Below are 27,220 nucleotides of genomic sequence, written 5' to 3' on the forward strand. Positions count from 1 at the left end.
AAAATTTTCTAGCCAGAAGTCACTGGTTATGATCATGACATAGTGTTGTGGATGTTTTCATTCCCTGTGGTTCAAGATCAGTTTGCATTGAATGATGATGTGACACAGGGGATGATTTAGAAACACCCATGTCTATGCTATTAATTGTAATCTTGTGAGTGACTTTAATTTTTTTACAGTGACAAGTTAAGTCCAAAACTAAGGCAGATTCAATGTGGATGTGAATTTACAAGTGTATCTAAACATGTGAAGAATCTCATGCTTACCCAGTAATCCTGCCAGCTCGTAGGCCTTTTTCTGCTCAATCGTCTCGTAGTTCAAGGCCTCAAAGAAGATGTCTAGGACCAGAATGTTATCCCTGTCAACACATCCAGAGTGAGACACATTGTGGGCAAGTAGTTTTCATTTGTTTCCTTTAGCGTGGTGTCAGTTCAGCTTTTTCAGCCTTTATACCATCAAAAAGCATCAACCCAGAAAAGTCAAATCCAATACTGGAACATTTCCATTACCATCCTCCACAATACAACTCAACATGCCCCCAGCACTTTCTCTACTGTAGTTTTACCAGGACTCTCCGGTTAGCCAGTTTTGGACTTGAGGGTATAATGTTCCTCTGTATTAAGCTGTGAATCTGTGGATTTGTGTTCTCTGGAATGATAGTACTCTGTCCAATACTTTTGGGACTGAAATAAAATTAAATCCTCACAGTTATGTTACAACAAAATAAAAAAGTCTCCCCTGAACAGTAGAGACAGTTACTTCAGCAGATGCTCCAATACTTCTGTCCATATAGTGTATGTGTATGTATCCTACATAACATTATTAATGATTAATTAATGTTATTAAAATATAATATTTATTTGTTATAATTAGCTGCCATTTATAATGCAATGTTTCTACTGTAATATTTTCTGAAAATGTCATCTACTCCTGCTATCAAAACAACCGACATCTAATTTAAATATGTTTTTTAAATATCTTCCCACAGTGCTTATTTTTATCCTGTATGATATTTGTTGTGTGGGTGTTTTTAATCTAATGTATGATTTGGTTATGTAATACTGAAAAAAACCCCCTAAAAATTAAAACATAACAGCATATAAAAACATGGAAAAGCCAAACTACTGCATAAATATCAGCTGCAGACACAGTATTTTATAGTTTTACAGTAATTCTACAAAATAATTCAGTTTCTACTGTGAAGTAATCAATAACTACTAATTACTAAGATACTAGATACTTAGATACTAAAGTTTTTAGTAATAACTACAAATTACTTTAATAGTTTTAAAAATCATTCAGTATTCACTGAATGATTTAGGAGCCACTCACTACTCACCATTACACTGCAAAAATATGCTGTAAAATCCACAGTAGTATACTGTGTTCCTGTATGGGATTACACAGTAATAATCCTACTACTGTAGAAAATCACGGTAATAATCCCACTACTGTAGAAAATCACAATAATACACTGTAATAATCCACTAATGGACAAAAGTGGGCAGTAGTCATTTGGTAGAATTTTGAATTCAACCCATTTACAACCTGAAGAAGAAGAAGAAGAAGAAGTTTAAAAAGTGGAGCAGCACTGAATCCACTGAAAACTAAACTAAATTTTTACTAGATTTAAACGTTTGCCAGCATGGCCTGTTTAACTTTAAAATTTCCTTAAATGTTCTTTGTTTATCCTCAATTTTTTTATTAAGAGTTTTATTTTTATATAAAAACTTTGACTTGTCCTGAGAGCCTCTTATTAACATAATGCACTTAACAAACCAGTTTGGTGATTGTATATATTAACCTTCATTTTCATTTCTGTCTTGTCAAAATGAATCCTGAATCCAGCAAGTGCAGTGAAAAGTTCAAGAGAAGCCAGAAAACTAGAAGAACTGTAAAGCGGAAGACATCAGATATGAATCCATGCGTCATTTCTTTTATAAGCTTTAGTTAGAATAACAAACGATCTACTTATAGCCGCCGACCAAGGCTGTGTTTCCTTACTCGTACTTCTCGATCTGAGCGCAGCCTTTGATACAATAGATCATACTATCCTTTTAGAAAGACTAGAGAACATGGTCGGTGTAACCGGAACTGCCTTAGCATGGTTTAAATCGTACTTAACCGATCGCTATCAGTTTGTGAGGATAAATGATATGTCTTCCAGTTATACCAAGGTAAGATATGGAATTCCACAAGGCTCTATATTAGGACCGTTATTATTTACATTATATATGCTCCCACTGGGCAAAGTTATTAGAAAACACAATGTGAATTTTCATTGTTATGCGGATGACACGCAGCTCTTCATATCAGCCAAACCTGATGACAGAGTGAGATTAAAGAAAATCGAGGATTGTGTAGAAGATGTAAAATCATGGATGTCGCACAACTTCCTCCTATTAAATAGTGATAAAACAGAAGTTCTCCTATTAGGCCCCAAAGCTGCTAGAAATAAATTATCAGACTTAATGCTAAATCTGGCTGACTTCTCAGTCACACCTGGTTCAGCAGCTAAAAACCTTGGAGTTATCATAGATTCAGATCTAGCATTCGATAAACACATATCTAATGTTACTAGAACAGCTTTTCTACACCTACGTAACATCGCCAAGCTAAGAAATGCCCTATCACTGCATGACGCAGAAAAATTAGTACATGCCTTTATTACCTCAAGGCTAGATTATTGTAATGCGCTACTGTCTGGATGTTCCGGCAGTAACTTAAATAAACTTCAGCTAGTTCAAAATGCTGCAGCCAGGGTCCTTACTAAAACTAGAAAATTTGACCATATTAGTCCAGTACTATCAGCACTGCACTGGCTTCCAGTCAAATTCCGCATAGACTATAAAATTCTCCTGTTAACGTATAAAGCCCTACACGGACTCGCTCCTGAGTATTTACAAGACCTCATCTCCTGTTATGAACCACCGCGATTACTCAGATCTCAGGGTGCTGGTTTATTAGTAGTGCCTAAAATTCAGAGGAGCTCTGCAGGAGGAAGAGCTTTCTCTTATAAAGCGCCTCAACTCTGGAATAATCTCCCCGAATATGTTCGGGACTCAGACACAGTCTCAATCTTTAAGTCTAGACTGAAAACTTACTTGTTTAGTTTAGCTTTTGGTAATTAATGTTTTTCCCTTTAGATAAGGCTGCAGATTCAGGGGTTCATGGACAGAGGGAATTGTGGTAAACTGAGATGCTGGTGCTGCTGTTCTCCCACTGCACACGGTCACTCAGGTTTGTGGACGGTGGAGTGGGTGGATGCTGGTGTTTCAGGGTGCCTCCATGTCTATGTTACCTTCTGGCTCTCTGCCTTTAGTTAGGCTGTTTTATTCAGTTCTGCCGGAGTCATTTGCCACACTCTGATAATGTTTTAATATTCTCAGTTTTGCATAAATCCAGTCAAAACTAATTCCATCTCTCTGCCTTCCTCCGAGTTACTGACTGCCCACCTGTCTGACCCGATACCGATGTTGGACCCTCAGGCTCTCGCGTCTCCTGTCCGGCCAGACTGATGGAAGTTTCTGAAGTCAGCTCTTCTCCACCACCACCACAGATCAGCTGCTCATCGACCATCTTACTCTCCACTACAGATTACATCCAAGCCATTAGTGGCGCTATTACACTCCTGAGTACATAAAACCTATATAGATGTATAAAAGACTTTTTAAATTTCTATTTAAAAGCCGTTTGACCAGTGGTAGGATGGTCCCCCCTTTAATGTGAGTCTTGGTCCTCCCAAGGTTTCTTCCTCCTCCTGCAGCTCTGAGGGAGTTTTTCCTTGCCTCCGCGCTCACTGGGGGTTCTGTATTCTGTATTTTCTATGTGTAATGTTTTGCCTGATTCTTTGTCCTGTAATCATGTTTCTGTAAAGCTGCTTTGTGCCAACACCTGTTGTAAAAAGCGCTATACAAATAAATTTGATTTGATTTGATTTGATAAGTACTTCAGAGTTTGACTGGCAAAACAATTAGATTAAACTGTTGTTCTTCACATACTGACGACAAAATAGTTAAAGAGTATTGTTTGCTGTGTCTCTGCAGATTTTGTTAAACAATAAATAATGTCAAGAAGTACAGGGCATTAAAGAAATGCTTATGTTTAACAGTGATTTAATACTGACTGCAAAATAAAGCAGTCAGTATTTAATCAAATTCTGTTGTGAAAACACTTATGTAAATAAAAACACAATACACATAATTTTTTTGTAAAGTCTGATCAATACAGCTATACACAAAATTACAGTAAGCATGAAACACTTTTACAGACTAATTTACTATTCAGCTGTTGCCAGTTTTTTTTTTAAGTGATTTTTGTTTTTACAGTAACTCACTGTTAGGTTTTTTGCCAGTTAGTTACTGTGGTTTGATTTTATTTCAAGTTTATTATAAAATAAAATTTACAGTAAGTAACTGGCAGTAATTGACAAGTAATTAAATAATAAGTTACTTGTCAATTACTGCCAGTTACTTTCTGTAAATTTCACAGAACATTTTTTACAGTGTACTTACTTAGAATTAGTTACTACTATGAAGCATTCAGTATGAATTATTGAATAACCACTTTGAATAAAGCAGTAACCACTATGAATTATTTTTAAAATAATTAACTTTTTTTATAAAATTATTAAGTATAACTGTTTTTTACTCACGAGATGTACTGCTCAGACTTGTTGAACTTCTTGGCGAGGTACTTGGCTGAGGCTTTGCTGGGGATCTTGACGAAGGACAGCTCTTTGCCATAGCGTGTCATATTGCAGGGTGTCTCACACACACAGTAATCATTATCTCTCTCCACCAGGAAATCTAATGATGGAACAGATTAAAAAAAGAGAAGTTGACTGATCAGTGAGGAGTGGGTTGTAGGGAGATCTAAATTTTGAATGAGGTAGAGGACCTTTGAAAGTGGGAAAGGAGGATTTAAGTAGGAAGATAATATTAAGACAGAGAGAGAGAAGGATGGAAGCTAAAAAAGAACTACGGTAAAAAGAAAATGTTAGATGGAGGGAGAGAAGCATTGAAAGTGTGAACAAATAACTAAAGTAGGGAGAGAATGTTAGATGGAGGGAGAGAAGAATTAATGATTGAAAAAGATTGAAGTTGGGAGAGAATTTTAGACAGAGGGAGAGAAGGGCTTAAAGTAGAGGAAAGTCTTGCAGGAGGAAAAGAAAAAGGTTTGAAAGAGAGAGAAAATTATTAAAATTGGAAAGAAGGATTCAACTAGCGAGAGCATGTAATACAAAGTGAGAAGGAAGTAAAAGTGGGAAAGAATTAAAGTAGGGTAGATAGGCGAGAGACTGATTGAATGTAGGTAAGCAGGATAGGCAAGAGGGAGAGAAGGATTGAAGCAGAAGAGGTAGGTGTAAAGTAGGGGGAGAAGTCCTGTAGAAGGAAGAAAAGGAATAAAAGAATCCTTTAGAACGTTTGAAAGCAGTAGAGAGGGTTGGAATGAGGGACAGAATGACTGGACTTCTACAAAAAAAATTGAAGGAGAGTGGGAAGAGAGAAATTAAGGAGAGAGAGAAGGTTTGAAGGAACAATTTAATTGGTCAGTAAGGATTGTGTGGACGGCATGAAGATAATGCTTATTTTAAAATTCTCCTGCTGCTTTCTCTGTAATTTTATATAATGAGGTAATTATGTTATTAAAGTTTTGTTTGTTTATGAGCTGCAGTGAAGGATTCAGGAAAGACTCTGCATGGTTCCAAACGATGCATTTGATCAGACAGACTGATGTATGTAAAAAAAGAGGATACCAGATCCTCAACACCAGAATCCCATCAGCAGTCAAAGTCAAAGCAAACTCTTTTTGGCACTGGAGCATGTTTTGAAAGCATCCAGAGCAATAACCTCCAGCAGCCTTTTGTTTAAACTCCAGATTGTCAGGAAAACAGCAAGGGGTTCTGCTTTAGGGGTTCTGCTTTAGCAACCCTGGAGCTTTAGTTTCCTCCTGTTTTTACACTGGTAAACACAGTCCCACTGATGGCACAGACTTTCAGGCTGTGTTATGCAGCTGCACAGGCTTTTCCTCAAAGTTGGCATTACCATCACTACTTTGCCCCCCTGTAAGTTGGTTCACTCCCTAAAGACCAACTCCCACCTCCTCCTATAGCCTGATGGTCTGTTAAAAGTTAAACTCTGCTAACATTTTCAAACACCTAAAACAAGGCTTTATTATTCAGTCTTAAAGCTGTTTGATTAATGTTTAGCTTGGCTTTTTTAAACAGTCAAATAAACTGACGAAAGAATGTGAAAATGAAAAAGGTCAAAAGATTTATAAATGTTATATTATAAATGTAATCAATAATAAAAACCCTGAGTCAGTAGATTATGGAGAGATCAAAGAGAGAAGAAAGATAGAAAAAACGAAGGAAATGGAGAGCCTGTAAAAATTGACTGAAGAAGGGAGAAAAGGATTGAAGAAGAGAGAGAACAATTAAATCAGGAAAATTAGAATCGAAAGAGGGGAAGGATGGGTAGAATGATAAGAAGGGGTGAGAGAAATTAAAGTTAGGAGAGAAGAAGATTTGAACAAATGAGAAAAGTAATGAAGTAGGGAGAGAATGTTGGATGGAAGCATTAAAGCAGGAGGACTAAGCTTAAAGTAGGGGGAGAAGGCTTGCAGAAGTGAGACAGGCAGATTAAAAAGGCACAGAAGTATTGAAGGAAAAATAGGGTTAAAAAGTAAAGAAGGTTTAAAGAAAGGATATAAGGATTAAATGAGTCCACATGTAGGCATGAAAGAGGGAAAAGAAGTAGATTTAGGTAGATAATCATTTAAGAGAGGTGAAACAATTTAAAGGAGAGGGAGAATGTTTGATTGGGTGGAGGGTGTGAATGTAAGGAGTAAGAGACGAACAAAAATCATACAGTAAATAACTGTTTAATGATTTTCCATTGTAAAACTGTAGAACACAATGCGTCATGTGATGCCCTATGAATACAACTACCACCTGTATATTTAACCATAGCATACTGGGGACAAATGCTGTTCTTGATATCTCCATTAACACCTGCATTTGCAAAGGAAAAATTAACCTTTGTTTTGGAAATACTTTTAGATTAGACTAGATTCACCTGGTGCTATGTGTGGCTTATTAGCAAGTCAAATCTGCTTTATTTCGAGAGTTGGCTAGCTAGGATTGTTAGAGTAGCAAGTTTGTTAGCTTTGTTGGTTCTGTCCATTGGTTATTGGTTAATTGGAATATACTGAAGTTATTTGGAGTGTTGCATTGGAATGTGTGTTTTATTAAACCTAAGCTTGATAGGTTGATAAAACATCCAACTACTTAGTTTAACTCTTTATTTGGTTTAACAGTGTGCCTTGCAGCTAGTTAGCTAGCTTAGCTAGCTAGCCAACTAGCTAACTACAGTCAAGTAAGTAATTAACTATGGTGTATGTCAGCTAAAATGCTGCTACTTCACCAGCTAGTGAGCTAACTACAGTTAATTTAGCTGATATACACCAGAGTTACTTAGTGCTAGCTAGGTTAGTAGTTATTCCATTAGACTGTAGTTTGCTCATTAACTAGGAAGGTTGGCTGCATTTAGTTGACATTTTCTCCTAGAGTTACTAAGTGCTAGCTAGCTAACCTAGCAAACTATGCTAATAGTTGTTCCATTAGACTGTAGTTTGCTCACTAAATATGTCACCACACTTAATTTTAAAATTAAACAACTGAGATGCAGCTGAATTGTAGACCTTACATTTTAATTCAAGGGGTTGAACTAAAGTATCATGAGGTGTCTAGGAATTGAAACAATTTTCTAAAATGCCTTCTCATTTCAGAGGCTCAAATGTAATTGGACAAATTTTACTTTACCATAAATCAAAATGGTCATTTTTAATACTTTGTTGAGATTACTTTGCAGACCCATGGATATCACACTAGTGTAGCCAGGTGGTGAATTGATTATACACCTTTAAAATGTGTGTCTGTAACTTTAAGAAACACAATCAGAAGTGTTGTCACCCTGAGAGAGGAAAGGGAGGAGCTAAGAGCATGGTAGAGAAGGAGGCTCAAGCTGTAGTGAATGGTGGTGCTCCATTTTAGGATCCATCCAGAGCCATCCTAATGAAATAAGAGGTAAAGATCAGGAAATACTGAACAATATAAGGTTTAGTTGGCCTATAACAGTAGTAGATGCCTATATTGCCTTTCTAAACATATATTTTGGATGAATCACAACCAGATGCGGGCAGATGGCATTGTTTCTGTGGGGTAGTGTGCTCCTCGTGGTCAAGCCTTGTATTTTTCTGGGTTACAGAAGCTGTTTGTCCAAGTTCTCTTGATGAAATGCTCAAGTCTTGTTGAGTAAAGCTGAGTAAATCGAGGTGAGCTTAAAAACAAATATAAAAAGAGCTCTGTTAATGGTATTAATGTGGTATTAATGTTATTTATCTATTTTCTGTAATTAGTGCCACTACCAAATACTGTGCTGTGTTCTAAGCTAGGGTTTTACAGTGTATTCATTTTATTTTTGTTATTTTGAGTACAGTTGAGTACAAGCTCTGATAAAAGTCTATAAATCTGTACACTGCAGTTGCAGTAAGTCAAAGATAGGTGGTGCAGTGTTGTTGTGCATTGAGACTAATATTTCTGCTCAGCAAGTGCTGATTGTCTTTATTTTGCTTTTATTTCATATTTGAGGCTCATTGTCTGTAAGAAGCCAGTGATTTATTTTTGTTTGTTTATTTCCTATTGTTTTATAATTCATATACATTTTATATTCAATATTTCATAAAAATCCCTAGAGTGGGATCTATCAGAATAAAATACCCGGAAAAGTATTTTGTCATTTGCTGTGCGTCCTTTCCCCGGTGACACTAGGTTTCACTTTTTGAGCTTTACCAGGACTTTACTGCAGCTGTCATCAGTTGTTGCTGGTTTGTGATGCTTTTTACATTTAACTTTTGTCTTAAGCGAGTGAAAGCTGCTCAATCAGGTTCAGTTCTGGTGATTGACTCGGCCACTACAGAATATTCCACTTATTTTATTTATTTATTTTCCTCTGGGTTTTGGTAATTTGCCATCTGTACTGTGAAGCACCATACGATCAATCTTAATCTAAGTAAAACGTTTATTCCTGTACACTTCATAATCCTTGTGCTTCTGTCACATCAACAAGAAACACTAGTGACCCAGTGACATTTTTTGGTAAAGTCTAATCTGGCCTTTCTATTAATGATTTGCAGCTTGTGGTGTACCCTCTGTATCAAGAAGTTGGTAGACTGAGATACAGGTAGGCTTACTTCCAGGAGAGTGTTCTTCACTTGGGTGGATGTTCTTAAGGTTTTTTTTCTTTACAATAATAAGGATTCTGTGATCAGGCTGTTTTCTTCCATCGATGTCCAGGCCTTTTTGAGTTCACAAGATTCAAGATTCAAAGTGAAGGGTGTGATTGGAGATAACCACACCTTCACATTCTTATTCTTAATTGTTTTATACATGTATATATACAGTTATTATTTTTACTGTTGACTTAATAATTCACTTAATAACTTTATGATCTTTGCTCTCTTTTTAACTGTCACAATGACACAAGGCTTTGGAGATTGTTTTTACTTTTTCAGGAATCAGGAAGGTCAGAGTGTTTTCATCAACAAGGGGAGCTGTGAGGAGAACGTGACCCTGAGTGGCAGAGAAGCTTCACTGCTGTTCTGCTGATCTGGGACCAGTGCATATAAACTAGGAGACAAGCTCTCTGAGTGAAGTGCTGGAAACCTCTCCTCAGATAGCCAGCGGTTGCCTGTTCTACACGGCGTAAAGTCACAGGCCTTTCTCTCTGGGTTGTGAATGTGTTGATCTATAGAGATTTTATTTAGTCAATTATGTGTTGACTCGTTGATGTACTTTTACTCTTTTCTAATATATATTTATTAAGTTGGCTTGTCAAAGCCAACTTACTGTTCTTCTTCTTCTTCTTATTATTATTAAGTTGGCTTGGAAAAGCCAACTTACTGTTCTTCGTAATCTTCTTATTCTTCTTATTCTTATTATAATTATTATTATTATTATTCTCGCCACCTTTTATAAACAACTCCTCCTCCTAGAGCTTTCGAGCTAGAACCACGAAACTTCACATGATGGTAAAACTTATAGTCGCGGGGTGTGCTTGTGCTTTTTGGAGCGATATATCGTACGATTTTCGTAAAAACTTCGTAAACGTGCACCCTTTTTCCCATAGACAATGAACTATGAGAATTTTGAACGGCCGTGTACGGCACAATTTTTGAGATATGAAGACGAAATTCGGATGGTCTATAGAACTTATTGAGTTTTTTCCAAAAATATGCTTTACGAAAGATACGTCGTACGGTTTTCGTACAATTGTCGTACGAAGTTGCCCCATAGAAATAAATGGGGGGCCCACCCTGTAATCTCGCTAACCAGCTGCTCTGCGCACGGAACTCTTTCTGTCCCCTGCTCTCCAGTACTGTGAGTGTATGGAGGAGCTGCTGTATGGAGCAGCTATCAGTCAAAAGTTTGGATACCCCGGCACCCCAGCCAGGGCTTAGCAACCACTTAGCAACCATGTGGAATACGTTAGCAACTGCCTAGCAACCACTTAGCAACACCTTAGCAACCACCTGGAAAACGTTAGCAACTACCTAGCAACCACTTTAGAAATTATAGCAACTGCCTAGCAACCAGTTGGCAACACCTTAGCAACCACTAGGAAAACGTTAGCAACTGCCTAGCAACCACTTAGCAACCATGTGGCATAAGTTAGCAACTGCCTAGCAACAGCTTAGCAACCACTTTAGAAATGAGAGCAACTGCCTAGCAACCAGTTAGCAACACTTTTAGTCTGCATCCTTTTTGCTCTACACACCTATTAATCCACTCTCAGTCTACTTTTATAGACTTTTTCCTCAGGTTACTGAATTAGCTGTTTGCTGCTGTAGTTTGTTTGAGTAAATTTCTCATTTTAACTGAAACAAGGTGAGTTCTTCTTTACTATGTCTACTGCTGAGATTTTCTCCTGTTTAGAGTGTGGCATGTTTAGCTTAGACCCCTTGTCCACCGATACTGGTAAAAAATAGTGGTATCTGTGCTAAGTGTAAGCTAGTTAGCACCTTGGTAACATCTCGGGCGACATAGTTGAAAGACTAAGGCTAAGGCAAAGGCCACAGCCAGCCCACCTGAACACTATGCTTCCCCAGTTCACGTGTCAAACAGGTTTGCCCCGCTCAGTTACTTGTTTACCAGGAGCCAGATCATTAGTGGCAACCTTAGGCTGTTAGGGAATAGGAGATATTCGAGGGTAGTCATTCATGTAGGGGGCAATAATATTCGTCTGCAGCAGTCTGAAGTAACTAAAGCTAACATTAAAAAGGTGATTAAACAGGCCCAGACGCTGTCCGCTGATGATCCGTTTCACTTCCATTAAAAGTTTCTTAAACTGCATGTTGTGGGATCACAGTAACAGCTTCCAAATGCAAATGCCCAGATGCTGTAATCTGCTCTGGCCCCAATGAGGCGTGGTGATGAAGCTTACAGCAGCATGGTGATGAAGCATGGTAAAGAAACTTGGTGATGAAGCTTACAGCAGTCAATCTAAATTACTTAACTTATATTAAAAAATCGTATCCAGACTGTAACACCAACACTTCAAACCTAAAGATTGCTTTACTTAACATTAGATCTCTAAATTCAAAAGCAGTTATAGAAAATGAAATGATAACTGATCAGAAATTCGATGTTCTGTGCCTGATGGAAACCTGGAGTAGGCCCAATAAATATTTAGCATTACACAAAGCACCCCCTGCAGGCTATAATTATATACACAATCCGAGATTGTCCGGTAGAGGAGGTGGGGTCTGCATACTTTTTCAAAATACCTTAGTTAGCAATCACAAACAGCTTGAGCTTGAGCTTCTTTACACCAGTATAATTAATCCAGTTACAAAAAAGAATGCATTTTCTTTAATAAATATCTTATAACCACCAGGGCCCTATCTAGAATTCTTTAAAGAAGTTAGTGATTTTTACAGATTTAGCAGTATGTAATGATAAAGTAATTATAGTTGGAGACTTCAACATTCATTTTGAAAAAATGAATGATCCATTAAAAAAGGCATTTACATCATTTGTGTTGTTATTGTTCAAAATATAACAGGATCTACTCATTACTGTAATCATACTCTGGATTTAGTTTTGAGCCTGGGTGTAATTTCAGATCATTACCTTATTTCATTTCTTAGCCATAATATATGCACATCCCCCAGCTTCTTAATTGAACGTTCAATAATACAGCTTAACAATTTACAGATAAGCTTCCTGATTTATCAACTCTAATGTACTCTCCTGTAGACCCAGTATAACTAGACAAACTAACCGAAGGTTTAGAAAATACCTTTCACTCCACCTGTTGTAGCACCCCTTAAACATAAAATAGAGAGACAGAAAAAGCTTGGTACAATGTGGTACAATGAACTCGTACCTTAAAGCAGTAAATTTAGAGCGTAAATATGGATTAACTAAACTGGAAGTGTTTCACTCTGCGTCTTTCCAAATAAAGAAAAGAACTTAATAAAGCCCGCTCAGTGTATCTGGCCTCAAAATCGAGATTAATAAAAAATAATCCTAGAGCTCTCTTTAGTGTTATTTCCAAATTGACTAAAAAACAGGCAGGTACTGAACCTCAGATTCCAGCCATTCATACCAGCCACACTTTTATGGACTTCTTCGATAACAAAATTGAAAACATTCGGGATAAAATTAAACAGATAAACAGCACATCCACTCTGTCATCTGGTGAGGCTGATCTAGAACAAAACCCTGTTACTGAAGTTAGGTTGGAAGTTTTTAACCCACTTCTACAGCTAGAACTAGAGAAAATTATCTCTTCTTCAAACAGCACAACCTGCACACTTGATGCAGTTCCCACAAAATTAATAAAACAGGTACTATCACCCTTTGTACTGTCTAACTATAGACCTATTTCCAACTTTCTATTTATTTAAGATTTTAGATAAAAACTGTGGCTCAACAACTTTGCTCTTACCTGCAAATAAACCAGATCTATGAAAATTCCAATCTGGATTTAGGCCTCATCATAGCACTGAGGCAGCTTTAGTTAAAATAACAAACGATTCAATTACGATTACGTCTAGACTGAAAACTTCCTTGTTTAGTTTAGCTTTGGTAATTAATGTTTTTCCCTTTAGATACGGCTGCAGATCCAGGGGTTCATGGGCATAGGGAATTCTGGTAAACTGAGATGCTGGTGCTGATCCCTGCACATGGTCACTCAGGTTTGTGGACGGTGGAGTGGATGGATGCCTTTCTGTTCTCTCTATCTATCTCTTCTACATGTATTGAGATGCCCTTTTCCTGATGTTGCCCAGCCTGTCTCTCCACTGCCCGCTGTGTTGCATTCCTGCTCTACAACCCTGCACTGATCAACATTAACACACTCAGAACCTGTTTCTATATTAGCCATAGCTTTTCATTATCATTTATGTGCTCATCACATTTTTACATTCATAAATTAGTACCTTTTACATTAGCTTTAACTATAGCTCACATTTTCTCTCTGTACTGTTGTTTTGTTCTGTTATTTGTTATTTTTTTGTACTGAGCGGGTTGACACGAGGGGGATGAGTTCTTCTGACTGAGTCTTGGTTCCTTCCAAGGTTTCTTTCTCTTAAAGGGAGTTTTGTGACCACAATAATTGGCATCTCTGTGGTGCTGCTCATAAGAAGCGTGGACCTGTTTTTCTCTGTAAAGCTGCTTTGTGACTTTTGTTGTAAAAAGCACTATAGAAATAAAATTGAATTGAAATTTAAATAACTATAACTGGTCATTCTATATTGATTGTGGCAGACTTTCTGCATCTAAATAAATGTGGTTAGCAAAAAAAGAGAATCTATCAAGCATGGTAAATGCATATTGTTAGTTTGGTCCCCCAACTGTTCTTTTAAAACACTTTATCTAATGTATATTTATATATATATTTATATTATATATATTTATCTAATGTAATAATTCTGCATTTCAATATTGTTTTCAGAAGAGGTAAGATCTGTTCTGCATTCAGATATCAAAAAGTCTAAGGAATAGTCACCCTTCAGTACACCAAGTACAGCCAGCCCAAATGACAGATCCAGCATAACAGATCTTACTACTTGGCTCAACAAGTATAAGGTCCCATGGAGCAAGATACCCCAAACAATAAAACTGTCAATAAACAAAGAATAGCGCCCTACTCCTCGAGACTGTCGGGAGATGGTCTGAGTCATTGTAGATGAAATAAGACTTATTGAGCCCAATCCAACTAGATCAGACTGTGTTACTGTTGCCAAGATGGTTGTTAGGAAATATCCCAAAAGTTTTGCAGACATTGGGAGTGGTTTTGCCTCACTTCTGAACCAGCTAAAAACTCGAGTTGAACACCTTAACTGTGACAGTGTAGTAGGAAGGTGCAAAAGGGTGGAAGGATTCTCCAGTTCACCAGCTACAAACAGAGCAAAAGGGCCATCGGACCAGTATGGGCGCATCAGATGGCAACCTGATTGTCCTCAAAGAGAAACTGAAGCAATTCTAAAAGAGAAGCAAAAGGAAATGAAAGAGCTTAATGCTCGTGAGGGTCCAGCAGGAGGGACTTACTCAGCTCATGGAGAGAACATATTATTTGCAACGTAAAACCATCAATGCAAGTCCAGCCCCATCTATTGTGGAGCTCAAAACTGGCTGGCCATATCTTTTTACACAAAAGGAAATTTACAGTCACTTTAAGCTGTTAACCAACATCTCCATCCTTGAAAAAATGAATGATGCAATTAAGGACAGAGGAAAAATTATTGTTCAGTTTTTCTGCCAAAAAACAACAAATGAAGGAGTCCAGCAAATCCTGTTAAGGTTAGATACCCTTAGAGCTACCATACTGGCACCATGTGTTGTCCTCCTGCTAATGGCACACTTCAAAGAAAAGTCTGAAGCACTGTTTTTACAAGTTGATGTAAGTAAAATTAATCTACATTTAAATCATTACTCTCTTATTATTTGACTCCTGCTTTCAGTTTCTAAAACTTGTGGTGCTATTTGTTAGAGTGAATCCCAAATTATGTATTTAATATTAGTCTGTGGTATATATGTTTTGTGTTTTAGGCCACAGCCACACAGCAGTTGTGAAGGGATCGTTTTTGTTTTTACCAGACTCTACAAGATTGATTGTTTAAGGCACTGAATTAGTTTATGATTGTATTATTAAACTTAGGTTGGTCAAATACATTTACTAATGAATAAATATTTAACCATTTAAGGTGAGACACTGACATCAGCAAATTGGATGATGAGTATAGAAGGTCAGGTGGTCTTGTCTTCACATTCTGACTTTGCTGCAGGCTTGGCAGCTTTGTTTGCCTCATTCTACAACTTTAATCTGGAATCCCAAAAAGAGGCCTCATGCACTCTAGAATTTATCAAAAGGTAAATATGAGTGTTCTTCAAAAAATAGTACCACAGTATTTATTTGGTTACTGAAAAGTCCTACACTTTTGCTTTAGACGTGTTTTTTTGTTTTTCTTTTTGTTTTCTTTCAGTATAAGTCACCCCTTTAATTTAGTAAATGGTTTACTTGGGTACATTTGTATTTTCTTTCTCTTTGTTCTTATCCCAGTAAACACATGAATTAAGTAATATATTATTGTAGCACTTTAAAATAACGGATTGCACCTACACAAACTGTGTAACACTTTACATTAAGTGTTGACTAACTAACATTAATTAATGCATTAGTTACCATGAATAAGACATGTGGCAATACATTAACAATGCTTAGGTAATGTTAATTAAACATGGAACTACTGCATTAATTCATGTTATCAATAATACAGTTAATTAAAAATGTTAACTAATGTTGGGTAAACAAGTAACAACTGCTCTTCTTGCTTATATGCTGCAGTCATTGTTAAATATTTATTAATTAAATATTAGTTATACATATATTTGGCTGTGATAACACTTGTGCAGTGGTAGCCAGTTACTTATTTTATTTACTAATGTCAGTTAACTAATATAATATTATATATTTTACATTTTTACCTCTATTGGAAATACATCCCTACATGGATTAAAATTATTTCACTTTCACTTTACATCAGGTATATTTATTTTACTGGACAGAGCTGTATAAGTGCTTAGCAACGTTTAACAGTTTAATAATGCTTAACAGTTTAATAATGCTTAACAGTTTAATAATGCTTAACGAAGGCATTATTGGTTAATCGTGGTTTATATTTACAGTTTCTACAAGTTAAATTCCAACAAACACATATATATGATGAAATGTAGCATAAGCAGCATCCAGACTAATATTTACTTAATATTTAATGATTACTATATATACATATGCATAACGATATATGCATATCTGCAGTACATAAGCAAATGACAAGGTGATTAACTAATGCAGTTGTTACTTGATTACTTAATATTAGTAAAGTATATGATTTATTGTTCATCTTAACAAATGATTCACTTGTAATGTGAAAGTAACATTAATTAATGCTGTAGTTCTGTGTTTAATTAACATTACCTAAGCATTGTTAATATGTGTTAAGATATGAAAAACAGTATGTGTTCTACTCGCTTGCTTTTTGATAAACCACACATAGACTCTTTGCTCCTTTTGTCCTTTTATGGCCATCTGATTAATCTTGATTCTACTGGCTCGTACAAGAAGCCTAGGAGTGTTGAACTGTAATTTGCATATGTTCTCTTCTATGTGTGATATGAGCTGATGCACATTGTACAGTGTGATCTTATCATACATTTTAGTCTAGACATTAGTAAGCAAATATGTTCTACCTCTCTACCTGTTGATCTGTAGATTTTCACACCTTTGTTTCAATATATTACCACATGTCTTATTCATGGTAACTAATGCATTAAGTCATGTTAGTTAGTCAACACGTAATGTAAAGTGTCAATATTAGTGTCGAAACTGAGGTCAGAAATTGAGGGATATATTGAGGAAATTCATTTGAAAACTTAACATCACAAATTGCATCTTCACCATAGACGCTGCAATAAAATATTCTAATACAGCTTTTTTTCTGTGCAGACGTTTTGTGAGAATCAACCCTACCACTGGCTCTAAGACGTCTACTGAGCAAAATAAATGGAAAGGTAGTCGACTACACCCAGCAATATCGCTACTGCCTTTCCTATCTGTAAACCTGAGGTATTTGATGGTACTCCCAGTAAGTGTAGTGGTTTTCTACTGAAATGCTCTCTGTACTTTGCTAATTCTGTAGCAGCTCCTGATCATTCCAAGATAGCGTTAATGGTATCACATTTGTCTGGTAAAGCTTTGGATTGGGCTACTGCTAGTTGGGATACTACCTATAATAAGAGCCACTCAGAGTTTGTTAAGTCATTTCGTGAGGTTTTGGATCACTTTCCTACTGATTTATCTTCTGGTGATTTGTTACTTTCTGACTCACGTAGTGTACTTTCTGGGTCACGTAGTGTAGCCGAGTACGCCTTAGAATTTTGTACTACTGCTGCAGGTAGTGGCTGTAATGAACCTGCTTTGCTCACTCTGTTCAGGAGAGGTTTAAATGGCGATTTGCAAAGAGAGCTAGCATGTTGTGATAATCAGCTTTACCTAGAGAAGCTTATTGCTATGTCTATTCACTTGGATAATTTACTAGCACACAAATCCTAGTCCGTAAAGTCCTTCCGTCCTCGCCAACCTGCCTACTCCGCTATCAGTTTCACTTTCCCGGAGCAACTCCCTGAACCCATGGTGTGTGACACTAAAACTCCTTTTACTGTCGAGGTCGACGCCTCCGAATTCGGTGTAGGTGCTGTACTCTCTCAGTGCCGAGGTAATCCGCCTAAACTCCATCCCATAGCTTTATTCTCACAGAGCGCAACTATGGCATAGGAGATAGAGTTGCAAGCAGTTAAATTGGCACTCGAACACTGGTGCCATTGGCTCGAGGGTGCCTTGCACTCCTTCATCGTTCTTACTGACCATACAAATCTTAAGTGTCTGCGCACTGCTAAACGTCTTAAATCTCGTCAGGCTAGATGGTCCTTGTTCTTCTCTTTTTTTAATTTCTCCATTACTTTCCACCCTGGTACCTGTTACACTAAAGCATACGCCCTCTTACATATTTACTCGGGGGTACTGTCACGCCTGCCACTCCTCATGAACAGATCTGCAGCGCTAATGCTCAGCAAAATCCCGCTGAGGGGTTACCCCCTGGCAAAATCTTTGTACCACCCGAATTTCGTGAAAAACTCATTAGCTGGGCACATAGCTCCCTAACATCTGGTCATCCAGGTGAATCTCGCACGGTAAAGCTGTTAGCTTCCCGTAACTGGTGGGATAGCATGAGACAGGATGTTCACAGTTTCATTTCCTCTTGCGCCACCTGTGCCCAATGTTAGACCCCTAAAACTCGTCCAGCTGGTAAACTTATGCCTTTACCCACTCCTGAGAGCACTTGGTCACATATAGCTGATATAGTTGATTTTGTTACCGATTTACCACCATCTAATGGTTTTACCACTATACACAACATTGTCGATAGGTTTTTCAGAGTTGTTAAGTTTGTCCCTTTCACTTCCATCCCCACTGCCTTCCAGACTGCCCAAGCCATCTATGATGTTATCTTTCGCCACTATGGCATACCAGAGGACATACTGTCTGATAGAGCACCCCAGTTTACGTCTCGTGTATGGAAGGCATTTTTTGAACACTGTCACTGTCAGTCTCACCTCCAGTTTTCACCCCACTAGTAATGGTATGTGTGAATGCGCTAACTCACAAAAATCCCTGGGACTGGTCCCAGTACTTAGTATGGGCTGAAATAGCTCAGAACTCCCTCGTCAACTACACTTCTGGCATAACTCCATTTCAGTGCATCTTGGGTTTCCAACGACCCCTGGCTCCCTGGACAGCTACCACTTAGGTTCCCACAGTGGATGACTGGATGCATCGCAGCTAACAAGTTTAGGAGACCACTCATCAACACATCACCGATCTTCTTTCAAGGTAGAAGCAACAAGCAGACAAGCATCGTGGTGAGAACCCCAGCTACGAACAGGGAGATTCTGGCTCTTAACACGCGATTTTCGCTACCCTGGCTCGTGTAAGAAACTGTTACCCAAATGTATTGGTCCTTTTCCCGTTCTGCATAAAATGAATGATGTTACTTATAAAATTCATTTACCTGCCCAATATCAAGTCAATAACTCCTTTCATGTGTCTCTGCTCAAGCCCGTTGTCACAGGTTCTCTTGCTAGGGTGTTCCCGAGGTCATCCCTCCGGAGCTGCTGGATTCGGGAGAGAAGCCCGCTTATGCTGTCCGGGAGGATCTTGACTTGTGGTGGCGTGAAAGCTGCCTCCAGTACCTCATCGACTGGGAGGGACAAGGACCTGAGGAGCGTTGTTGGGTTGATGCCAAGAATGTGCTGGATCCTGGTGTTCTGATGGATTTTCATTCCCGCTTTCCGGAGAAGCCGACTCCTCACCCCTGTGGTCGTCCCCATTGCTCCCTGTCCAGTTCTGCGTCCACGCATTGGTCCACGGGTTCCCCGTGTCCGTTGGTGTTGTCCTCTGGTCAGCCTGTGGTCACCTCCTGCCCCTCGGTCTCCAGGCGTGGTCTTCCTTGTCGTCAACCTATGGCTGCCCTATTGGGGTGTACTGTCACGCCTGCCGCTCCTCATTCTGCCTCTGTACTGTAAATTATTTTACAGTATTGTACTGTAGAGGTCTGCACTCAGAATATGTTGCGGCGCGGGACAGAACTGAATTGTTATTGGCAGTTTAATTAATCCAGGCGATGCGGGAGCAGGTCCACATTAACATGCGGTCCCGCTTCCGCAAATTGATAAATAGTTAAGAAAATTGTAATAATTATAATAATTAGGAAGCAACAAAAAACCCTCAAGAAAAATCTCAAAGCGGAGGATGGACCGACACACACACGGACACGCACGCACATACATACACGCGTGCGTGCGCGCGCACACACACACACAGATGGAAGGGGGATGGGACGTAATGGGACAAAAACACGCGGGAGCGGGCAGGAGCGTGTTTAAAAAAACTGTCCTGAGCAGACCTCTAATTTACTGTTCCAAAAAAAGTATTATTGTCAGGTTGGGTGCGGGAAGGACGAGGAGGCGGACGCAAACGCAAACTATACAAACATTTATTAACAAAAATTAACACAAAATAAACATGGAATAAACTTAACAAGGAAACCAGGACTGAGCAAAACAGAAAAACACGAGGACCACTAACAGACGTAAAAACGTACAAGGATCGACACGAGAGAAGGGAACACGGACTTTAAATAGTGGTGGACAAACTCGGGAAACAGGAAACACCTGGGACTAAGGGGCGGAGCTACAAATGAACACAGGTGAGTGGAAAACTACTAAGACAGGAGACACAGAGGAGCACAGGTCACGTGGGGATATAACACAGACATCATACAGGGCCAGAAAAGGTAAATAAACACAGAAACATGAGAACAGACAGGGACCACGTGACAGAACCCCCTCCTTAACGCACAACTCCTGGGGCGCGAAAAAACAAACCCCCAGGAGCCGGTCAGGAGAGGGTAGAAACCAAAAAAAAAAGAAGACAAGACTAAGACAGAGAACACCAGTGAGGAGGCTGAGCAGGGAACGAGGCTGGAAACATAAACTGAGACTTGGGCGGAGGAAAAAACTGGGACACAGACTGGACAGGAGATGGAGATTGGACAGGGAACGCAGACTGGACAACAGGCACAAATGGAGATTGAGACAGAACAGAGAACGGGAACTGGACAGGAGACGGAACAGAGAACAGAGACTGGAGCGAGGACTGGACAGGTGACGGGACAAAGGACTGGACACTAGGCTGGACATTGGGCACAAAAGGAGACCGGACAGGAGATGGAGACTGGACAGGTGAAGTGACAAAAGACTGGACCGGGGACTCTACTAGAAATGGGGACTGGACATTACTGGGCAAGGGGACCGGGATGAAAACATTAATTGGGACAGAAACAAACACGGTGACAGGAACGGGAACAGAGACAGAGACAGAAACGGGTACAGGGACATAAACAGAGATAGGAATTAGGACAGGGAGAGAGAGAGGTACAAAAAACACAAGAGACATTACTGGGGGCAAAGTCAGGAGGCCTCGGGGCAGGCCTAGAAACACGGGGCCTGGGGCCAAACATTGTTCTGGGAGCGGGCACAGGGGCAGCGGGAGCTGCTGGTGCTGGAGCTGCTGGTGCTGCAGTGTATGCAGGTTCCAGGGCTGTGGGAGCAGCATATGCAGGTTCAGGGGTGGCAGGAGTCGAGGAGCGCGGAAGAGCCACGGGAGTCACGGAGCGTGGCATCTCAGCCGCGAGAGTCACAGGGCTCGGCTTAGCAGCCGCGAGAGTCACGGAGCGCGGCGTCTCTGCCGCGGGCTTCACGGAGCGCGGCGTCTCTGCCGCGGGCTTCACGGAGCGCGCCGTCTCGGCCGCGAGAGGCACGGAGCGCGGCGTCTCGGCCGCGGGCTTCACGGAGCGCGACGTCTCGGCCGCGAGAGTCACGGAGCGCGGCGTCTCGGCCGCGAGAGTCACGGAGCGCGGTGTCTCGACCGCGGGCTTCACAGAGCGCGGCGTCTCGACCGCGGGCTTCACGGAGCGCGGCTTCTCGGCCGCAGGCTTCACGGAGCGTGGCGTCTCGGCCGCAGACTTCACGCAGCGTGGCGTCTCAGCCGCGAGGGTCACGGAGCGCGGCGTCTCGCCCGCGAGAGTCACGTAGCGCGGCGTCTCAGCCGCGAGAGTCACGGAGCGCGGCGTCTCGGCCGCGTGCATCATGGGAGTCGGGATGGCCTTGGTAGCTGTGCGACCGAGAGAGAGTAGAGTAGAGTACAGCCCCTGAGGGAAACGGCAATGGAGTGCGGGCTGGTGCGGGGTAGAGCTCCTCCTCCACCTCGGAGCTACTGGGTGCACATCCCAGGTAGTCCCACGGGCTGCGCATCACCTGCCTCGGGTACTCATGGCTACTGCCTAACACGGGAAGAGACCCGAGGCTCACCGCACCAACCCGTAGCGCCCCCCAAGAAAATCCTCCCCCATGAAGGGTACTTCTTCCGGCAGGCGGGACCCTTTAGAGCGCTAAAACCCGCAGCAATCCCTTGGCTCGGGTCCAGGATGGCAATCCGCCGTGCCCCCTTAGGCACCCTGGCGCAGGAGACCCCGAGGCACCGAAGCCAGAGGAAGCCTCGGGGTCTCCTGCGCCAGGGTGCCTAAGGGGGCACGGCGGATGGCCATCCTGGACCCGAGCCAAGGGTTTGCTGCGTCCATTATAGGTCGATCCTTCTGTCAGGTTGGGTGCGGGAAGGACGAGGAGGCGGACGCAAACTATACAAACATTTATTAACAAAAATTAACACAAAATAAACATGGAATAAACTTAACAAGGAAACCAGGACTGAGCAAAACAGAAAAACACGAGGACCACTAACAGACGTAAAAACGTACAAGGATCGACACGAGAGAAGGGAACACGGGCTTTAAATAGTAGTGGACAAACACGGGAAACAGGAAACACCTGGGACTAAGGGGCGAATGAACAAATGAACACAGGTGAGTGGAAAACTACTAAGACAGGAGACACAGAGGAGCACAGGTCACGTGGGGATATAACACAGACATGATACAGGGCCAGAAAAGGTAAATAAACACAGAAACATGAGAACAGACAGGGACCACGTGACAATTATGCTGTAATTTTCTCCAACAGTGAATTGCTGTAAATTTACACTTTTTAAATGGCAACTCGAGTTGCCAGGTGAATACTGTAAAAAAAAATTAATAAAGCTAGCTATTGTAAAGAATGAGTACAGTGTTTTAAAGTATTTTTTCTTGACAGTACTTACTGTAAAGAGGTGGTAATGCGCTGTAATTAAATTACAGTAATTTACTGTTCTATTTACACAGTGCAATATTGTAATTTTCTCCAACAGTGACTTGCTGTAAATTTACAATCTTACTATACTAACTTTTTTGCCATTAACTTGCTGTAAAATTTACAGGAAACTTTTTACAGTGAAGATAGGGATTAAAGCAGTTGAGGGGAAAGTTTGAAGGATGAGAACAGAATTAAAAGAGGGAGAGAAAAGGGTTAAAGAAGGGAAGGAATAGTCAAAGGAGAAAATAGAATGACTGAATGAAGGAGAGAAAAGGATTAAAGGAGTGTAAGACATTGAAATAGGGAATGTTAAAATGAGGTAGAGAAGAATTAAAGATGGTAGATGAACAATAAAGAGGGGAGACAAACTAAAAAGGAGACGGAAAATGAGGTGGAGGTAGTAAAGAGGGAGAGATGAAAGTAGAGAATGAGGGAGAGGATTTTAAATGGAGCAGTCAATGCCTTGGGATCAGCCATCTGTAACAAGGAGTGGTCTCACTTAGTGACACTGAGAGGCAGAGCAAATCTATCTCTTTTTAGTCCAAAATTGTCTTCACCCGCTTTCTCTCTCTTTGTCTCTCACAAACACACATACACACACACACACACAAACATTCTTCCTTAAGCATTCTTTGGTAGAACAACTTGTGTGCCCAGGGTCATCATCTTGCTGTATGGCCAACATTCCTTTTAGCTTCCATTAATTCCTTTAATCATTACATTACATTACATTACATTGCATTTGGCAGACGCTTTTGTCCAAAGCGACTTACAATACTGAAGTACAAATGTAATAGAAATTAAAGGTAAAAAAAAATATCTTTAGATAGGGCCCAAAGGAGGTCAAAGGGAAATAATGGGATAGAGGAGTGGAGGAGGGGAAGAAGGAAAAGAGAGTGTTAAGAGGTGTTAAGAGAGTAAGTGCTATTTGAAGAGCTCTGTCTTCAGGAGTTTCTTAAAGATAGCGAGAGATTCTCCTAAACTGGTAGTGGAAGGTAGTTTGTTCCACCATTGGGGAACTCTGTATGAGAACAGTCTGGATTGCTTTGTGTGAATGTTTGTTTGGTAAAGCGAGGCGACGTTCATTGGAGGAGCGCAGCGGCCGGGAGGTAGCGTAAGCCTTCAGGAGTGAGTGCAGGTAGGAAGGAGCTGTTCTGTCATCACCTTGTAGGCGATTGTGAGAGTTTCGAATTTGATTGAGCATCAACTGGTAGCCAGTGGAGCTTAATGAGCAGCGGGGTGACATGTGCCCGTTTTGGCTGGTTGAAGACCAGACGTGCTGCTGCATTCTGGATCATTTGGAGTGGTTTTACTACACAGGCCGGGAGGACAGTTAGTAGGGCATTGCTGTAGTCGAGGTGTGAGATGACCACTGCTTGTACCAGGAGTTGGGTGGCCTGTTGAGTCAGAAATGGTCAAATTTTTCTGATGTTGTACAGCGCAAAGCGGCAGGATCGAGCAACTGAGACCACATGGTGTGTGAAGTAGAGCTGGTCGTCAACCATAACACCCAGGTTCCTAGCAACCTTTGTGGGGAAAGAGAGAGAGAGTCAATGGTTATAGCGAAGTTGTGTTGAAAAGATGGTTTTGTTGGTATAACCAGAAGTTCAGTCTTTGAGAGGTCAAGTTGAAGGTGATGCTCCTTCATCCATGCGGATATGTCTGAGAGACACTGCGATATCCGTGCAGAGATTGAGTGATCTTCAGGTGAGAATGACAGGTATAGCTGGATGTCATCAGCAATGCTAGGAAAAGCCATGTGAGCGGATAACCTGACCTAGGAAGGTGGTGTATATGAGAGGAGAAGGGGTCCCAGTACGGAACCCTGGGGAACCCCAGTGGATAAGGAGTGGGCTGAGTAGAGCTGTCCTTGCCATGACACCTTGAACGAGCGCCCAGTGAGGTAAGATCTGATCCATGACAGCACATTGTCTGAGATCCCCATGTTTGAGAGTAAAGTTAGGAGGAAGTCGTGGTTGACCGTGTCGAAGGCGGCCGAGAGGTCCTGCAGAATGAGCACTGAGGACTGGCCTGCAGCTCTGGCAGTTTTCAACGCTTCAGTCACAGACAACAGAGCCGTCTCGGTAGAGTGTCCTTTTTTGAAACCAGATTCTGGTTCAGGAGGTCATTCTGGGAGAGGAAGCCAAAGACCTGATTGAGAACTGCTCTTTCTAATGTTTTAGAGAGAAAAGGTAGTAGTGAGACCGGTCTGTAGTTATCAACCTGGGCGGGGTTGAGAGAAGGCTTTTTAAGCAGTGGTGTCACATGTGCTTGTTTAAAAGCAGTTGGGAATACACCAGAAGTTAAAGAGGCATTGATCATGTGAGTGATAGCCGGAATGATTGCAGGTGCGATGGTTTGCAGTAGGTTTGAAGGAATTGGGTCAAGTGGACACGTAGTAGGACAGGTATGTGTTAGGAGAGCCAGTGTCTCGTTCTCAGTGAGAGCAGTGAACGAGGAGAAAGTGACGCCTTCGGTAGAGGGATACCCGGCAGCAGAGCATGTAGTAGGACTGCTACATGTTACATCAGTAAACTGGCTGCTGATAGCTGCCACTTTCCCAGTAAAGAATGAGGCAAGTGTTTCAGCCGTAAGGCATGTAGCCGGAGGAGGAGGTGGAGGATTGAGTAGTGTTTTAAATGTAGCAAATAGTTTCCGGGAGTCTGTGAGGAAGCTGATTTTTTTGTGATAAAATTCAGCTTTAGCAGTAGTGAGGCTGGCTAAAAAAGAAAGCCAGGAGCAGTTGGTAATTTTTTAGGTCTGCATGATTTTGCTTTTTTTTGCCATTTGTTTCAGCAGCTCTGAGTTTGGAGCGTAGTTCCCTAAGGGTTCACAGACATTTCCTCAGTATGGCTCACAGTGTCTATTATTTTGTCTCATTTGTTTGATTAATTTCTCTTACATACACTTTTAGGATGTATACAAACTTTTACTCACCCAAAGCTGGATCTGCACACTCTTTATACTGTTCAGGAGTGCAGTATGGAGCATCTCCTACAAAGAGAGAGAGAGAGAGAGAGAGAGAGAGAACAAGATAGATTAAAAAATCAAAAATATGAGTGAGGTCAGAGACCCTATCAGTCTTAGTAAAGCAAAAATAAACAAGAACAGGCCAAAAAATCAGGGCCAATCAGAGTCTCTGAAAAGCAGAAATACACAAAAAACAGAGTGAGAGAAAGTAGAGGGAGGCAGAAAGATGAGAGAATGAAATGCAGAAGAGAAGAAAAGAACAAAGAGAACATGATGTTCTGGCTTCAGAGAGCAGCGGCGGTGGTTAGAGAGTGAGGCAGAGGCTGCTGGTGCTTTAATTAAAGTGTGTCACTGTCAATCATCCCGTCCTTATCTGACTGTCACTTCTTCAGATCTGATCTCATCCTTTAATTGATTTCATTAATTCCATGATGTATTCCCTCCAAGAGAGAGAGAGACTGAGAGGGAGGGAGAGACAGAGAGAGAGAGAGAGACAGAGAGAGAGAATGAGAGAGACAGTGAGAGAGAGAAAAAGAGAGAGAGTCAGAGAGAGAGAAAAAAAGAGAGAGAGAAAGACTAAGAGAGAGCGAGAGACAGAGAGAAAGAGAGAGAGTGCATCCAAACAACTGCAAATTACCTTCTGCCATTACTGCTGATTATGTTTTGCCACTCACACCTCATCCTAATGATCTTGGTCATGAGAAATCATTTGTGGGAGCACAAAAGCCAGAAATTCTGTTGCCCAAACTCCACCGCTACTTAACACACTGCTCATAAGATAAAGCATAGCTCACAAACAAATACAGCTTCAGAGCATGCAGATTATTTAGCAGGAAACATGGGCTACAGTAGGATCTTCAAATAAGAAAAAGGTGAATACATTTTCGTATTTTGCTAAAAAAAAACATCCTGCAGAAGCAAGAAAACTTGATGTTGTTGTTAACAAGCATGAAGCATACTACTGGGAGCATGCTGCAAGACTGACATATCCATGATTGTCCATGCAGGTATCTCCTATACAACAACTTGTGAATTTAATCCTTCCTCCCTAGGATGACCCTCCAGGTGCTCATTCAGTACTTTGTAATCTTAAGGATTGGCTAGGGGTAGGCAATATGGCCCTAAAATAATATCAAAATATTTTATGGTATTTATACGATAACAATACTCTTGGCGATATGACAAAACACTGTATTAAAAAAAATTCAAGATTAAATTTCAGCAACAAAATGAAAATTTAATTAAATGACAAAAGTGTGTGAACCCTTAGGATTAGCTGATTATTTTAATGGGAAGCTAAAAGGAATGTGGGCCATA

General features: G+C 40.6%; 1 protein-coding gene across 3 annotated transcripts in view; it reads right to left on the bottom strand.

Moving 5' to 3' along the window:
- Nucleotides 1-27,220, bottom strand: part of asic1b (acid-sensing (proton-gated) ion channel 1b) — a 496,417-nt gene that overhangs the window by 29,833 nt on the left and 439,364 nt on the right. For all 3 annotated transcript variants that reach the window (XM_022682367.2, XM_022682368.2, XM_022682366.2), the window contains 3 exons: nt 25,871-25,927; nt 4,655-4,808; nt 267-358 (listed from right to left, as the gene is read on the bottom strand). In XM_022682367.2, the coding sequence (XP_022538088.1) occupies nt 267-358; nt 4,655-4,808; nt 25,871-25,927 (303 nt within the window). The remainder of the gene's footprint in view (nt 1-266; nt 359-4,654; nt 4,809-25,870; nt 25,928-27,220) is intronic.

Source organism: Astyanax mexicanus, chromosome 24 (genome assembly GCF_023375975.1).
Source record: "Astyanax mexicanus isolate ESR-SI-001 chromosome 24, AstMex3_surface, whole genome shotgun sequence".
Lineage (NCBI taxonomy): Eukaryota > Metazoa > Chordata > Actinopteri > Characiformes > Acestrorhamphidae > Astyanax > Astyanax mexicanus.